At 46.5% G+C, this 15,754-nt stretch overlaps 1 protein-coding gene across 5 annotated transcripts in view; it reads right to left on the bottom strand.

The window, feature by feature from the left end:
* Positions 1-15,754, bottom strand: part of SLC8A1 (solute carrier family 8 member A1) — a 329,809-nt gene that overhangs the window by 275,915 nt on the left and 38,140 nt on the right. For all 5 annotated transcript variants that reach the window (XM_067532902.1, XM_067532906.1, XM_067532905.1 and 2 more), the window contains exon 2: positions 538-2,374. In XM_067532902.1, coding sequence (XP_067389003.1) covers positions 538-2,336 — 1,799 coding nt within the window. In that variant the 5' untranslated portion in view covers positions 2,337-2,374. The remainder of the gene's footprint in view (positions 1-537; positions 2,375-15,754) is intronic.

The raw sequence follows: 15,754 nt of genomic DNA, 5'->3' as shown, positions 1-15,754 counted from the left end.
ATTTTTACGTCTGATTTTGTAAGCAAGTAGTTTTTAAGTGAGGTGAAACTTGGGAGTACACAAGACAAATCAAACTCTTGAAAATGGCACAATAGTCTGGAAAGGTTGAGAGCCACTGCTCTAGTTACATTCAAACTTAGTTGGGACACTCAGACCCTCATAACATAGGCCCATGGCCATGATGGGGTAAATGACAACATTCGTCCACTGCTCCCCTCCAAGTGGGTCTTCACTGTTCGGTTACCTATTGTCTACACCCTGCTTTGTGAACCCACACTCCCACAAGCACACTCCTGCATGGTAGCACGCAGGGGTATGGAGTCTCCACCATCTTGCATGCTAGTGCTGTGTTTTTACTGCACTTCTGCTATATCAGGAGTTCCTGGGGGTCGGGGGGAAGAACATGAGGTTGTTCAGGATCTGCAGCACTATGGTGGTAGTGATGGCATATGTGTCTGGAATGTTGTACTCTGTCTGGCGTGATAAACCACATTTCTTCATTTTGCATAGGTAAGAGATGCTAAAGGAAGTACTTACACAATCTCATCATTCTGGAATTCAAGCTCTCCACATGTATCCTCAAAGTCCTCTCCTCCACCTCGGGCTGAGCCTTCAATGGTTTTGTAGGGCACAATAACATTTCCTCGAGCGCCGGATGTTCTTAGCACTTTCACTTCCATGATTCCAATGCTCTCGCTCACATGAGTGACTGGCTCCTCAAAGGTAAAGATGCCTGCGTGATCATCATCAAAGATGGTAACTGTGGCAGTGGAGGGAGAGCCCAAGCAGGCAAGCGTTGCAACATGGTTGGCTTTCAGAATGCCTTCATCCAATGCTTCGGGGCTCACTTTCACATTGCTGAGGTGAACGAGGAAGTTCTCATCCTCCTCAAAGATGTCATCATCAATTATGCCAACGCGGATTTCCTTCTGTGTCTCGCCAGGCTTGAAGACCACAGTCCCTTCAGTAAACTCATAATCAGACCCTGCGTTGGCTGTGCCATCTTCTGTTCTGAAGTCAACATGCACGACATGGGTCAAATCGCCACCTCGGCGGACAATAGTCAGAGCCACTGTGCCGCAGTTCTCGAGACACTGGTAGGTGCTCTGCTCAAAGTAGATCTTACTGACAGGATCATTCTCCACCACTTCACAGTTGACTTCATGCATGCTGACAGCTTTCCGTGCCTGATCTGCAGCATGTCTCTTCAAAATGTTGCCAGCTCCAGTCATTAGCCGAGTAGCCTGAATGCGATAAAAGGCTCGGCTCTTTTGCTGTTGGCTCAGAACCTGGTAGTTAGCTAGTTCTATCAATTGTTCGATTTCTTTGTCAGGGTGCTTCTGCTTCAGCTCCTTCAGGATTCTAGCCATTTCCCTCCTTGCTTCCTCATCATCTTGATCCTTCTCATCCACCTCCAGAACCAGGGTGCCATCCAAAAAGTTCTCCACATGGGAGTTAACCACTTTCCCATCCATTTCTATGTCAGCTTTGGATGATGGTCTGTCACCCTCATGTTCAATGATCATGCCTCGCTGTTTGCCAGCCCTGTACTTCTTATAGACATACTTGTAAAATAAAAGCCTTCTGTCTGCTACCCATGCAAACACCACACAAATGGGAAAGAAGAAGAAAGTGAGCAAACTTTCCCAGACCTCCACAATCCCAGGCGATATGACAGATAAAATAAGGTAAAGCCAAGTGTAGGCAAAAATGCTCCAAGCTGCTGTCACAAAAAACACTCGTAGGTGCTTAATCTTCCTTATTTCTCCATCAGGGACCACATAGACACACAGGGCTATTATGATGAACATGTTAAATGCAGCACTTCCCACAATGGTGCTAGGTCCGAGATCCCCCGCAGTGAAACCATGGCCGCACACTTCAATAACAGAAAGCAGAATCTCAGGGGCTGAAGAACCCAAAGCCATCAATGTTAGGTTGGACACAGTCTCATTCCAAATCCTCACCGTGGTTTTGCTGGTCTCACCATTGGGCTTCTTGATGGTTATCTCTCTCTCTTGGGATGTAATGACTTCTATAGAGGACATGAAGCGGTCAGCTATGATGGATACACCAAGGAACATGTAGACCATGGCCACAAAGTAGACAGTAGCTCTTGCAATTTTATCACCAAAGGAAGGGTCTTGGGGCTCCCAGATAGGTAAAATCACGCCTCGCTTGCAAAAATATGTACCAGTGCATTCTGCAGTATTGTTTGGCTCTTCTTCTGTGGGACTTTCTGCATAGGCTTTGCCCACATGGAATAACAGAAGTGCTGCAATGCTTAACAGGCGAGAACCTTCAGGAAAGGTGGGTGAATGACTTAACCTCAACATGATAGCCTTGTCTGACCAACTTCCAATTGTCTTCCAACCTGCAGACACAAACATAAGAAGCGTTACCCCAGTCAAATAAAAATAACGATAAGACTATTCTGTTGATGTCTTATGTGTTACATTAGCTAAACCTAGAGAGAATTACATTTATTAGACAATTGTTTTTTATAAAAAAGTCCGAACTGTAAATATTGCAATTAAATCCCAACACTTGCAAATTCACCATACACAAGTGATTTATAATTCAGCTACTGAAAAGGAGAATTACTAGAATACTAGCACGAGGCTAGCTTCTGAACTTAGATACATGTTAAGGGTTAATGCTATTTTTGAAGTAATTCTCATTGTTGAAAACCTACTTCTTCCATTTCTTGTTAACACATTACACTACAGCACAGCAAGCAGAATTTTTTCCAATTTCAAAATTAGGATGAAATAGCTTCTTGAAACATTTTAAGCCCATGAAAAATCAGAAAAAAATGCCCCCAAATTTTTCTTAATTTTTTTTCTGTATTTCGACCAACTCTGTTTAATATTATTTACTACTGCAACAGAAATACATGAAATCTATTGAGACGATCACTATAATCATATTCCTTCCAAGATTCTATTACATACCCAAAAATTCTACATTAAGGAAATATTAAGATGACCCAGTTGATCAACTGAATTAAGAAACACTGAAGTTGCATGTTTGATCTTAATTCTGCCCCTCATGCATACGCATTATGCCAGAATCTTCAATGATGTTATCACATGCTATTTCCTCAGTAATAAAACGTAGTATCATTCAGCTTTGAACCTTCCCTAGTACAACCCACTTAATGTGTATCCAAGCGGCGTTTCCTCTTGCATTTCTCATGGAGGAGACTCTCTCCTGCTAACTTTCCATATCAGAGCAGTTCTTCCTCCTGCATACCTCGCAAAGTCCTCTGGAGCCTTTTCCATCCCATTCATGTGTTACAAGACATTTTGCATTCGTCTACACAGCAGTTAGGAGGTGTAATTCCTGGCTCGGGGGCACATACGTGCACCAACTCTGCTTGAGCAAGCACCTAAAAACAGCAGCCTGGCAGTGGTGACTCATGCTACCCACCCAAGTATATGCCATCGGGTTGGGCAGGTTTGTACATGGAGAGCTAGCCCAAGCCACCTCCCATGCTGCTTGCAGCCACACTGCTGTTTTTAGATGCTAGTGCGTGGACATCTACCTGCGTCAGGAACTACACTTCCCAGCTCCAGTGTGGACATACTCTAAGAGACAGGCTCAGCCTAGCTACTGATTTCAGCAACATCACAGCAAAGCCAATTTAATGAAGTGTGGATTCTCAGTGCTTCAGCACAAAATGATGCTTAGTGGAACCACTGAGCATACTTAATACGTCATTTTCAAGTACGCTGGCAAATCAAAACTAGTTTCATACTGATCAAAGCTGTGTTCTTCTCAAGACGGCTCCTTCCATTCCATTTCCTACCTTCCAACTCCCCGCCATTTTAACCGTAGGTTTAATCATGTGTCTTTGTAAAGAGGAATAGTTCAACAAATATTTTTGTTTTGCTTAAAAATGGCTGAGCTGGAATCATTCATACTTTAAAAAACAAAACAAACAAACAAAAACCAACCAACCAAACAAACAAACAAAAAGGTCAAGGCAGAGACAAAGCATGGAAAGTTTCAGCCAGCTGCAAGTGATTGAAAATAGAGGCTTAGAACAGAACCTGTTATACCACCACCTAGCTCTTACATAAGACTTTTCATCATTAGATCTCAGTGTGCTTTACAAAGAGGTCAGTATCATTATCCTCATTTTTACAGACAGGGAAATTACAGCACAGGAAAGTGAAGTGACTTATCCAAGGTCACACAGCAAGTCAGTGGTAGATCTGGGAACAGAGTTCAGGTCTCCCGAGTCCTAGTTTAGTTTGCCATTCTTAATTTCCCGTGGCTCACTATGAGAAGAGCAAACAAAACACTGGGGAGTTGATCATCATCTCAGCTACCTGAATGTACCAAACACCATATCACGGAAAACCACCTAATGCTCAAATTGTATTGGAATCATGGTGGTACATGCCAACGTGTCTGAGATCGAAATGGTGTCCACTGATTGTTTTTAGGAGTCTGCTTGGCTGTTATAGAGTGTAACAGTAAATGCAGCTTGAAATATGCTTAGAAATTCATTAAGAAGCAGGATATTGTAAGGGTCTGGTAATGGTACATCACAAAAGACTGACTAATTGCAAAAGCAACGTTACTGACCATAGTATTTAACATTCCAGTGTCAGCTCCCATGGAAAAATATTTTTCATGGTCATTCCATGAGGGGGTTGCATAGGGGCCTTAGGAGCTCACATCTCGGATCATCATCAGACATTATTCTATTCAAAATGACTGGACTGAAATGAACTGGTCTCTACCAGCCAGAGTGCAGGCATGTTGAACTGCAACAAGGTTATGCTCTAGGACAAAGAAATCTGGATGTCACAGACAAAAGACAAATCAGTGAAGTCCTCTGCTCAGTTTGCAGCATCAGTCAATACAGATGCTAGGATGTCTAGGGAAAGAGATGGAAAATAATACTGGAAAATATTCAAATGCTACTATATACATCAATGGAATTACCTCGCCTACAATACTGTGCTTAGTTTTGGCCCCCCCTATTTAAAAATAGTTGGGTAATAGAAACACAGTGAGTTCAGAAATGGGTGACTACAATGATAACTGGAAGAATATGGAAAAACTTCCATTTGGAGAGAGATTGAAAAGACTAGAGCTGTTTAGGTTAGAAAGCATGGTGGTACTACAAAGAGCTCCGACTATTTTGGAGGCAGATAAAACTCTTCAGGGTTGCAAATTCAGGGAAAGTGCTGTTTTGATACAAGTGATTCATAGTAGGCTTTAGTACTCTTACACTCTACACAAAGTAGTTTATGGTTAAGCAGTAGAAATCTTCAGTAACAATGCTTCAGGCTGTTGATAGAAAATTAGAAAAAGAATGGTAATTAAAGTGAATATAGGGCCTACTTGATTACATACCACTTGGAAAGAGGATGCTTTCCCCTTTGGTATTTTTTTTTCTTAGCGAGCTAGACTGCCAGCTCCAAGAAAATGCGAGTTGGTCATTTTGTAGGTCTTATGCTTCTTTGGGGCAGGTCCGAGATATAAATGCAATACATGATAAAGGTGCTGCAATAAAAAAGATTGATTCAGCACCAACTTTCTTCACTATTGGTACATCCAGAGTGTTTTAAATTTTTAGCATATAGGCTCAAATGAAAATATTTCGTATATAAGCAGGCAAACATGGACTACGCTGTCTTTGTAAGTCATATAATTTCTTACTGAAGGAGCAGTTGTTTCAATGCAAAGAACAAAATATTGACCTGCCTTATTCAGTTGATTTTCTCGTGGCCAGTCAAAAATTCTTGCACATCCACAATTATTCAGAGCCTTTTAAGAAGCAACCAGTCATTGTGAAATCTCCTTGGCAAGAGGACAATGCAGATGGTGCCGGAGAAAATATAACACTTTGGGGCACTAATTTAGGTTTCATAGAATAGCAGAGTCTCATCACATTTTGGACCAGCTCCACAATCTTAAGAGGATGCAAGTGTAGGTAGCTTTGGCCAATAACATTCCACTAGAGCAGATTAATAGATCAGTCAAACTTCATAGGCTTAGTCCCATGGGGCATTTAAATGTAGGGTTGGGTTTTTTAAAATTATACTTCAATGGACGCAACAAATGGTTTACACTGGAACATCTTTCTGAAGTTCTATTTAGCAGTTTATATACAAAAGGGATCTTTCATTTTTCTACTTATGGCTGCGATTAAAGAATATGTCGCTTCCCTGGTGAATCCAGAATTGGTGGAAGCTTTGAAAAAGGAACGAGCATCAGAACTAATATTGCATTTCAGGAGCTTCTTCCCATGCCTGCAGGAATGAGTGGCTGAAACTCAGATTTGCATTGTTTGTAGGGATGAGACAAAACCAGGCTCCACAGCAGCCACAGTCCTTATCCCAACAGGGCCCCAAGGACCTATACTGGGATTAGGTGCTACTGCAACGCAAATAATAAATCACATTATACTGGGTGTGTGATTGTGCAGAAGTGGGGGAGGTGGTCCACTGTGCCCCAGGTGCTTTGTTGGCTCTGATCCAAATTAGACCTAGAGTTTTTTTGGTCCATTATCAGAAAACTTCTCCCCACACTGCCAACCCTATAGCCAGTTCGTCAAGGTCAAATCTACATTATTAGTATCTGCATTCAGACACAGCAAATCAATCAGGCATGGATAGCAGAGTGCCTAATATCTCCTGCCCACACAGCTGAGTGTGCTACAAGAGTTGCAGGGAAATGGCCTAGCTTCCTCTTTCTATTGTCCCCTCCCTTAGGAATCAGAGGACAGCCAACAATGTGACTCTTTGAGGCCTTTTCCAAACTGAGGAAACTTTTAAATAAAAAGGGTAGGTCTCCAGGCCCATGCCAGCCAGCTCTGTGCTTTGACTGGGATCTGTGCGGAATTAGCCTCATTTGGGCAGTGATTTGAAGGACAAGTCTTCATAGCAGTTGAGCGCCTGCACACCCTGAGACCCATTCACCAGAGGCCTGTGTGCACTTTCTAGTCTGTATTTAAGGTTATTCTTTGAGTATTTGTTCATGTGGTTCCAACTCCAGGGTTGCACACACCTCATGTACATGAGAGTATCATGTGCACGCGGCATGTGTGCCTCTAGAGCAGGATGCACATGAATGAAATGTCTTGGCTGTAACTGCAAAATAAGTTTTCCTTCTTTAGGGTCTTTCTTGCTCTCCAGTTACTCACTGAATCCAGAGGAGTCAGCTCAATCACAGGTACCATCTTTCTGTTCTGTCTTTGTACAGAGCCTAGCACAATTGTAATAGGCTCCTGGGTACTGTTGCAATACAAATAGCAAACAGTAATAACAGACTCATCCCTTCTCCCAAACTTAGTAAACAGGGGGTTACCCTCCACTTCTATCTATTCTTCTGATCTTCTTTTCAGAAGAGTTGGAAGACCCAGAACAAGATAGATGGGCATCATACAAAAGGATCAGATAAGCTGTGGAGTTTCTGAGGAACTGCTTCTAACCAGACTGGAATGGAAAAGGACCTGAAAAGCTGACCCCATACAGATGGGACTATGGCTAAAAGATGAGTAATAATATTTTCAGGCAAAAAAAAAAAAAAAAAAAAAAAAGAAGAAGTTCTTACAGTAGAATTAAAGTTGTCAGCCACACAAAGAACTTAATTAGTTTAGACTGAAAGTTGCTTAACTGCATTTCTTGTCAATTCTATCAATAAATAAGAAAGCACCAGTTAAAATATTCCATCTAGACCAAACTCATCTTTTAGCCATCCCAAACTTCATCTTGCACAAACACATTTATCACTTCCACAGCAAACTTCCTTTCACCTCCAGTGCAGAGCCAGGCAACACACTATGCATGCATCCCATGCCCCATAGTTACACTCAGACTTTAATTCTGAAGTCTATGTCTTCCGGCAACTCAGAGGGGCTGCACTTAGTGATCAGGGTCCCATTACGTGACGGAAAGACAGCCCCTGCCCTGAAGCTTAAGTACACTCTGATCTCACCTGCTTCAAGATGCAGCCCCTGTAGCAGTGGGGTCTAGGGTGTGCTGTTATGTATGGAAAGTACAGGCTTGGCAATAAGGTTGGGCCTCAGAGTGAGCAGCTCCCTGGACCCAGCCACCACCCAAGGAGGTCAGAGTAACCACTCCATGGCGACAAGCCACTAACACTCTCCGTTTGGCTGGCAGAGGCCCAACTTTTGGAAAACCACCCTGGGTAAGTGCCACACTAGCTGATTCCCAGGACTCTTGCCAGCTACTTTGTCTGTCCCTTCCCCCATCTCCCCTGCCGGATGTAGTGGAGCTGCCCCTCCCTGGAAGCCCATGGCTGGTCACTGCTCAATGGGAAGCTTTCACACTGAGCTTGAGCTAACCATCCTCTCCCAACCCCACCCAGAGAGCCAGTGCCAGACCTGTGCTCCCTTTTGTCCTCCAGTACCCTGGAAAAGGGAAGCTGGGCAGAAAGAGGAGGAGAAGGAGGAAGACAGCTGTTCCCAAGTGTTACTCCTACCCCCTCCCAGCTCACTGTGTGGGGAACACCATGCTCTGCCCAAGTCCCTCACTTTCTTGGCACTGCCTGCCTGCCTAATGGCTAGCAGGGCACACTGCATGGTGGGCCACCAGGACAGACTGGAATGGCAGCTGTTGCCTCAGTACTAAGGAGGCAGAGCCTGATGGGGGGGGGGCGCCAAGATGTTGCTGCCTCTGGTCCCGTAGGCTTGGGTTTTGCTTCCATGCCATCGTGTTTGCAATTGAACGTTACAGGCTGAAGCTTTAAAGTCCATCCAGATCCCTAAGCCACATTCCTAAGGCAATCTCTTCCTCCAGCTGCCTGGCCCCCATGTATGTGTTCGGTTATGGAAGGTGAGCCATTGGGTTGATGGCCTTTTGGATTCCCTTTAACTTCTGACCTCTTGTTTGCTTTTTCTATGCATCTGAGCTCTTATTTCCACCCCACTCCCCCAAAAAAGAGTATTATTCTTGTCATTCAGTGTGGCTGGGTTTTGTGGAACAGATTTCATTCCCAGTCTCCATTTTTGCAAAGTCCACCTTCTCTTTTTACATTGCTTCTTTTCCTTCCTGCCCCAGCTCCAGAGAGAGGATGGCTTGCTCTTTGGTGTTTAAAACCCTTGGATCTTTTTAAAAAAATTGTTTCCAGGTGGCCTTAGAAGGCACTTGTGTGAATGTGTGTATTCAGAGTGCTGTAAAACACAGGTATCCCCTCAATGGAGGGAATGGATGAGAGAGAGAGTTTATTATTCTCACAAGAAACCAATTGCCAGAGAGGGGCTTTCCATAAGGAATTGTTTTCCTAGTATTCAACTGAAAACACACTGCACTATTTAGCAGCTGTAACACAGCGGCATTTACACTGCTACAGGCAGAGGTGTAGAGGTCCAGCTGTGCCTACCCTGCTGTGACATTGGTCTTGTAATACACATTGTTACCATGAATTTAGTGCTAGCACACACTGGAGACCAATACCTGTCCATCCATGGCACTGGTTCAGTAGAGACAGAAGCAGGACACCCTTTCCCCAGAGGTCTGGATTCACCTTAAGAAGGATAATATGAGATAAGAGGGAAGGATAAGAGGAAAGGAACTCTCATGGATCAGTACCTGGTTAAAAGATAGGAAATAAAGGGCAGGAATAAAGGGTCAGTTTTCAGAATGGAGAGAGATGAATATTGATGTGTGGCAGAGTGGAGGGGGTTAGGTCCCCTCTGCGCCTCTCTTCTCCCGGCCACTAGGGCTGGGGTAAAGTTGGCCAGCAGAGCCCCGGACAGCAGGGAAGATACCCACAGCTGAAGGGGCTGATTAGAAGAAGCCAGGAATGTGCCTAGTGAGGCAAGCAGGAACAGCTGTCCCCCTAGCTGCAGGGTGCATATAACCCAGCCAGAGAGAAACTAGGGGAGGCATGGCTAGGGAGAGGAGTAGAAGCCCTGCACTTTAGTTTGCCTCGTGGTCCAGAGAGGGTGAGCAGCCCAAAGCCTCTGGGGCCAAGAGGTCCTGGTTTGGGACTGGAGTCTGTACTGATACACTGTAAATAAATAAGCATGGGTGATTGCACCAGGTGAAGCCTATGAGTCCTGTTATTGCAGAGAGGCAGGGGGCCCTTGGCAATCCGCCACAAGTGGGGGCTTGTCCGGGACTTTCTTCTGGAGCCATTGTAGAGAGTGGCCGTTACAATAGAGGAGACCCTGAAGTGGCTGGTAACAACCATGCAGGAGGTGCAGCAGACCCAACAGGCAGAATGACAGGTCTTAATGACCTGGGAGGCCAACCAGCACCGATACCTCCAGGAGCTCTCCAAGGAACAGGCAATCATCCAACAACTGCTACAGCAAGTGGTGAGTCCCGTGAGTGAAGATGGCACCAGGGCAAAGGGCTGGGGACTCTGCAAAATGGGCCCCATGAACGACCCCAATGCATTTTTGAGGACTTTTGAGAGGGTAGCTACAATGGCGGACTGGGAGAGGGCAACCTGGGCCCTGCGCCTCACCCCCCCCTTTGGGAGACAAGGCCCAAGCCACCTATATGGCCTTGGGAGAGGCCTAAGCCAGGGAATATGATGTAGTAAAACCTGCCATCCTGGATCAGGTTGGACTCTCGGAGGAGTGGTACTGCCAGAATTTTCGGGTGGCCAAGTGTACTGAGAGCCTGAGGCCTCGGATGTTTGCCCAGTAGTTAATGGACTAGGCCACCCAGACGGTGGAGGAAATACTGAATGCGGTGGTTCTGGAACAATTCCTTCTAAGCTTACCAGAAACCATCCAAGTCTGGGTCCAGTGGCATCAGCCAGGCCGAGTAGCTGATGTGGTTAGGCTGATGGACGAGTATGTGGAATCTGAGGCAGGAGGACAGGAAAGCCCGCCATAGGTGCAGGACCAGGGGAGAGACCTCCAAACTTGCACCCACGAAGGGACCTGAACCAGGAGGCCTCAGAAGCTGGGAGCTGACTTGCTGGCAGCATGGCTGCGGACTACTGGACTTTTGTGGGTGGACTGAATGGTTTGGGGGGGGGGGGGGAGTGGGCAAAGGTGTGGCCGTTGGCTACTATACCAATTCAGGTGGGGAAAAGACCCCAGCAGGGGCTAGTGGACCCCCCGCCCCCAAATGCTGGTTTGGAGGGGGCTGGTGAAAAGATACTGGATGGTCCCAGGGCCAGGGTAGACCTCAGGTGCATCCATAGGGATACCAAGAGATATCTATGGGCATAGGTGCCCTGGAAACCAAAGGGCACTTTTAGTGGCAACAAGTGGGGGTAGTCACCAAGTTGCCTTACCTGGTCCTGATCGGGAAGGATTGGGAACTCCCTCCCACAGGGTTGGGAAGGCGGATGGGGACCCCACGGGGAGGAAACAGGAAGACAGGCGCAGGACCCCACCGAATAAGAAAAAACCCCTAGACACAAGCAGGAAGAGGGAAAGGAAAGATGCCCCACTGAACTTGAGGGTGAGTGGAAGAGGCCAGGAGGAGAGGACAAGTAACCCAGATCCTGTGCAACCCGCTGAGGTCAGGAGTGCTGGATCTGTGGGGGAAAAGGGGGCATGGGTGGAAACAGTGCCTGGCCCAAGCTGTTCTGAGTCCCACAGAGGTGGCTCTCGTAGAGTCATGGTTAACGGGGCCACTGGGAGCACCTAAAACTCTATAGAGTGCCTGGCTACTCCAGAGTCCCAGTGGGGGAACTTGGGGAGGCAGAGAAAGGAGCATCCCAGAGGGGGAGCAGGATGCTGGATCTGTGGGAACAAGCAGCATTTAAGGGAGGCATGGCCATAACGGAGAATTGGTGAGGAAACCCATCCTGGAGGAAGTGCTGCTAGAGGAGAGACCCCAACCCCCTACAGAGGACCCTGTGGAACACCAGGAAGGAAAAAGAGAACCCCCTCATGCTGGCCAGTCTGTTAGGCCAAAGAGACGGAGGGATTGGTTGAACCTGGTAGTTCATTAAAGTGGGGGGGAGCTGTGTGGCAGAGTGGAGGGGGTTAGGTCCCCCCACAACCTGGCTACCTGGGATGGGATAAAGTCGGCCATCAGAGCCCAGGACAGCAGGGAAGGCACTCACAGCTGAAGGGGCTGATTAGAAGAAGCCAGGAATGTGCTTAATGAAGCAAGCGGGAACAGCTGTCCCCCTAGCTGCAGGGTGCATATAACCCAGCTAGGGAGAAACTAGGAGAGGCATGGCCATGGAGGTGGATAGAAGCCCTACACTTTACTTTGTCTCCTGGTCCAGAAAGCGTGAGCAGCCCAAAGCCTCTGGGGCCAAGTGGGCCTGGTTCAGGAGTGGAGTCTGTACTGATACACTATAAATAAATGAATACGGGTGATTGCACTGGGTGAAGCCTGTGAGTCTTGTTACTGTGGAGGGGTGAGACCCCGCCCCCCAGAGGACTCCGGGAGACAGGGGACCCATAGTGATCATTACATGGGGTCTCCCAGGGATCTGAACTGTTCAACATAGTCAAATGACATGGAAAAGGAGTAAACAGTGAGGTGGCAAAAATCACAGCTGATACAAGACTACTCGAGATTGCAGTCTGCTTTGGACTTAACTAAGAGTTACAAAGGGATCTCACAAAACTGGATGACTCGCACACTGGAAAACATAATCCCATCTATACATACAAAACAATGGGGGTCTAAATTAGCAGCTACTATTCAACAAATAGATCTTGGAGTCCTTATGGATAGTTCTCTGAAAACATCCCGTCAGTGTGCTGCAGCAGTTAAAGCTAACAGAATTGTGAGGAACAATTAGGTAAGGGATAGAAAATAAGACAGTAAATATCATAATGCCACTATGTAAATCCATAGGATGCCCACAACTTGAATACTGACATGGGGTGACCAGAACTGCTTGCAAATAAAGATATATTAGAATTGGAAAAGATACAGAGAAGGGCAACACAAAAGATTAAGGGTATGGAACAACTTCCATATGAGGAGAAATTAAAAAGTGTGGTGCTGCTCAGCTTGAAGAAATGACTAAGAGGGGATAGGATAACAGTCTATAAAATCATGATTGGTGTGGAGAAAGTAAATAAGGAAGTATTATTTACCCCTTTTACATAACAAGAACCAGGAGTCACCCAATGAAATTAATAGGCAGCAGGTTTAAAATAAACAGAAGGAAATGTTTCTTCACACAATGCACAGTCAACCTGTGGCACACCATGCCAGGGATGTTGTGAAAGCCAAAAGTATAATGGGATTCAAAAAAGAATTTCATGGAAGCTAGGTCCATCGATGGCTATTAGTCAAGATGGTTAGGGACTCAATCCCATGCTCTGGGTGTCCCTAAACCTCTGACTGACAGAAGCTGGGTGTGGATGACAGGGGATGGATCATCTGATTGCCTGTTCTGTTGACTCTCTCTGAAGCACCTGACATTAGCCACTGTCAGTAGACAGGATACTGGGCTAGATGGACCTCAGCCATGATGGGTCAGACCATTCTGATCGGTATATACCATCTAGATGGGATGGGATGGGATGTCCTCTGGGGCAGAAAAATGTTCACATTCTGTCTGTGAGAGGGACTGCAGGCTGGCAGAGGTGGAAACTGGCCACTCAATTAAAGGCGGCTGAGCTGCAAGAACCAGCCCACTTTCCTCTCCCAGTCTGCTTCAGCACTGCCCTGCCAGACCTGTCCCTAGGACTGACTGCAGCCCATCCAGTCCTGGGCTGCCTGCGAAGATCACCAGAATAAGATTATGATGATGGGCTTGGGAACGTGGATGTTTGTCATCTAGATGTGAGCTTGAGACCGTTGCTAGGCACCACGCAGACTCCTGCAGAGAATCTCTCCGGGGTTGGATGCAGAGCAATGACCACTCCTGTAGCTGCCAACAGCACTGGTCAGGTCTGGAGAGTCCCAGGTAACTGCTGGACCAGCTGTGGCTCCTGGCTGCTTAAGACAGCAACAGCTCACTAGGAGACCATTGTGTGCAGCTATGTTCAGGTCCACCACAGCCTCTCCCTGTTGCCTAGCCACATGGTCTCAGGTGGGTGGAACTTTCCTGGGACAGGGAGTGGCTGCACCCATGAGATCGGGAAGGAGTGACCCCGCCAGACTGCTTTAATTTGAAAGGGGGATGGCAACCCATCTCCAATGAGGAAACCATCTTTTTCCTTCTTGTGCCCACCAATCCAGCCCTTAGAGTTGATAAACCCTTCTCTACTGATGGCAACTGCAGCTGGAAGTCATGTCTGACCTACCCCTGGGCCAGCTGCCAACTCCAGCGGGATTAAAGGCATAGCCCCTTTGAGCAGAGCAGAAAGCAGGAAGCCAGTGCCCAAGTGACATTGGCACAGATGATAGCAGCAAAGTTCACATCTCCTGAGCAGATGTAGGTAGAGACAAAATACAGTCACTGTTGCCTTGCTACTGATGGCCTGACAGCAGCTGGGAATCTACAACCAGACTTGCAACTGTCTGAGGGGCCAGCAGATCTGCATCCCTTTACTCGTTGCCTTTCCCAGACAGCCACTTCCATCTCATTTTGAGTGTGTTTCAGACAAACAGCTAGCCCCAATCTCTATTAGACAGTGGATAAAGCATTTGACTGCACCCGCAAGGTGAGATGAGAAGAAGAGAGAACTCGGTATCATCACTGCACTTAAGGCACTACCGCCTAAGGCTCCTAGCATCATTATATCCATGGTGTGGATGCTGACAAACGCTGACATGTTGGTGGCAATTGGTATTTATAGACAGGGAAACAGAAGCAACTCCTTAAGCTCAGAGAGGTTCCGTGACTTGTTTGGAAGGCTATGTGGTCTGCTAGATTTGCAATAGGTTAGGTTCTAATCTGGACACTGGCTTGATGTGAGGTTTTGGGCAACTTCTCCCAGCCTGTTTTTTTCTCTACCTACCTTCCAGGCAAAATTCATGCACATACTGACCTTAGAGATGGGTGGATGAAAGATGTTGTGTCAGAGCTGTAAACACAACTCAAGTTCTTGGCTTCCAGCCTTGCTCTTAGCCTGCCAGCTCTCACTCGCCTCTCTTCAACCTCATCCCCCAGACCATTGCCAGCCTGGAATCCCAAGGTCTGTCAGCACACCCGGCTGTAACTCTGGAAAACGCCACATCAGCGTGACCTCCAGGCCATCACACTCCAGGTAAATCCATCCCAACCTCTCCAAATATAGCCCAAGGCCCCTGTCCTCCCTGAAACCAGCTAAGTAAAGCACGTCAGGCCATCCCTTTTCTAAATGGGACTTTCAGAAGTTAGAACAATTATCAAGTCATGACCCAGTCTCTCAAATGTCCTGATTCTCTCCCTCACAATCCCCAGCAACCTTCCAAAATAAACAGCTAAATACAGAAAATGAATTCCCCCACCTAGCATTGGGTGAGTTTGGCTGGGGAGACTCTTGGGACTGGGCTGTGGAAGGACTCCAGTCCCTGCGTATTGATGCAAAGGAACCCAACAGCTTGCTGTCACTTTCCCCAGAACATGGCAGTACAAGAGGTCTGTGAGGGAGCTGCAATGAAATTAGGAGCAGATAAAAAGATCTGATTTTTCCTTGTTTTTCTCATGTCTTCTGTTCTGTTCATTCTGGTCTTCTGATCATATCTTTCTCATGACTGCTTTTATTGCTATTCTCTCATTTATTTGAACATTAGCATATCCTGCTCCCTTTATTCTCTCTCTCTCTCATGAATACTGCGTCCTCTGTTGTGCATCTCCCTCGCTCTTCCTCCAATGGAGAAAGGAGAGGCTAGTGGCTGAGCCATCAGCCTGGCACTCAGGACACCTGAGGGCTATGGAAGTGCCTAGATAAATTTGTGAT

This window comes from Emydura macquarii, unplaced genomic scaffold (genome assembly GCF_026122565.2).
Source record: "Emydura macquarii macquarii isolate MOO-44397 ecotype Brisbane River unplaced genomic scaffold, CSIRO-AGI_Emac_v2 contig_3305, whole genome shotgun sequence".
Taxonomy (NCBI): domain Eukaryota; kingdom Metazoa; phylum Chordata; order Testudines; family Chelidae; genus Emydura; species Emydura macquarii.
The sequence above is the reverse complement of the archived record's forward strand: the minus strand, read 5'-3'. Positions and strand labels throughout refer to the sequence as shown.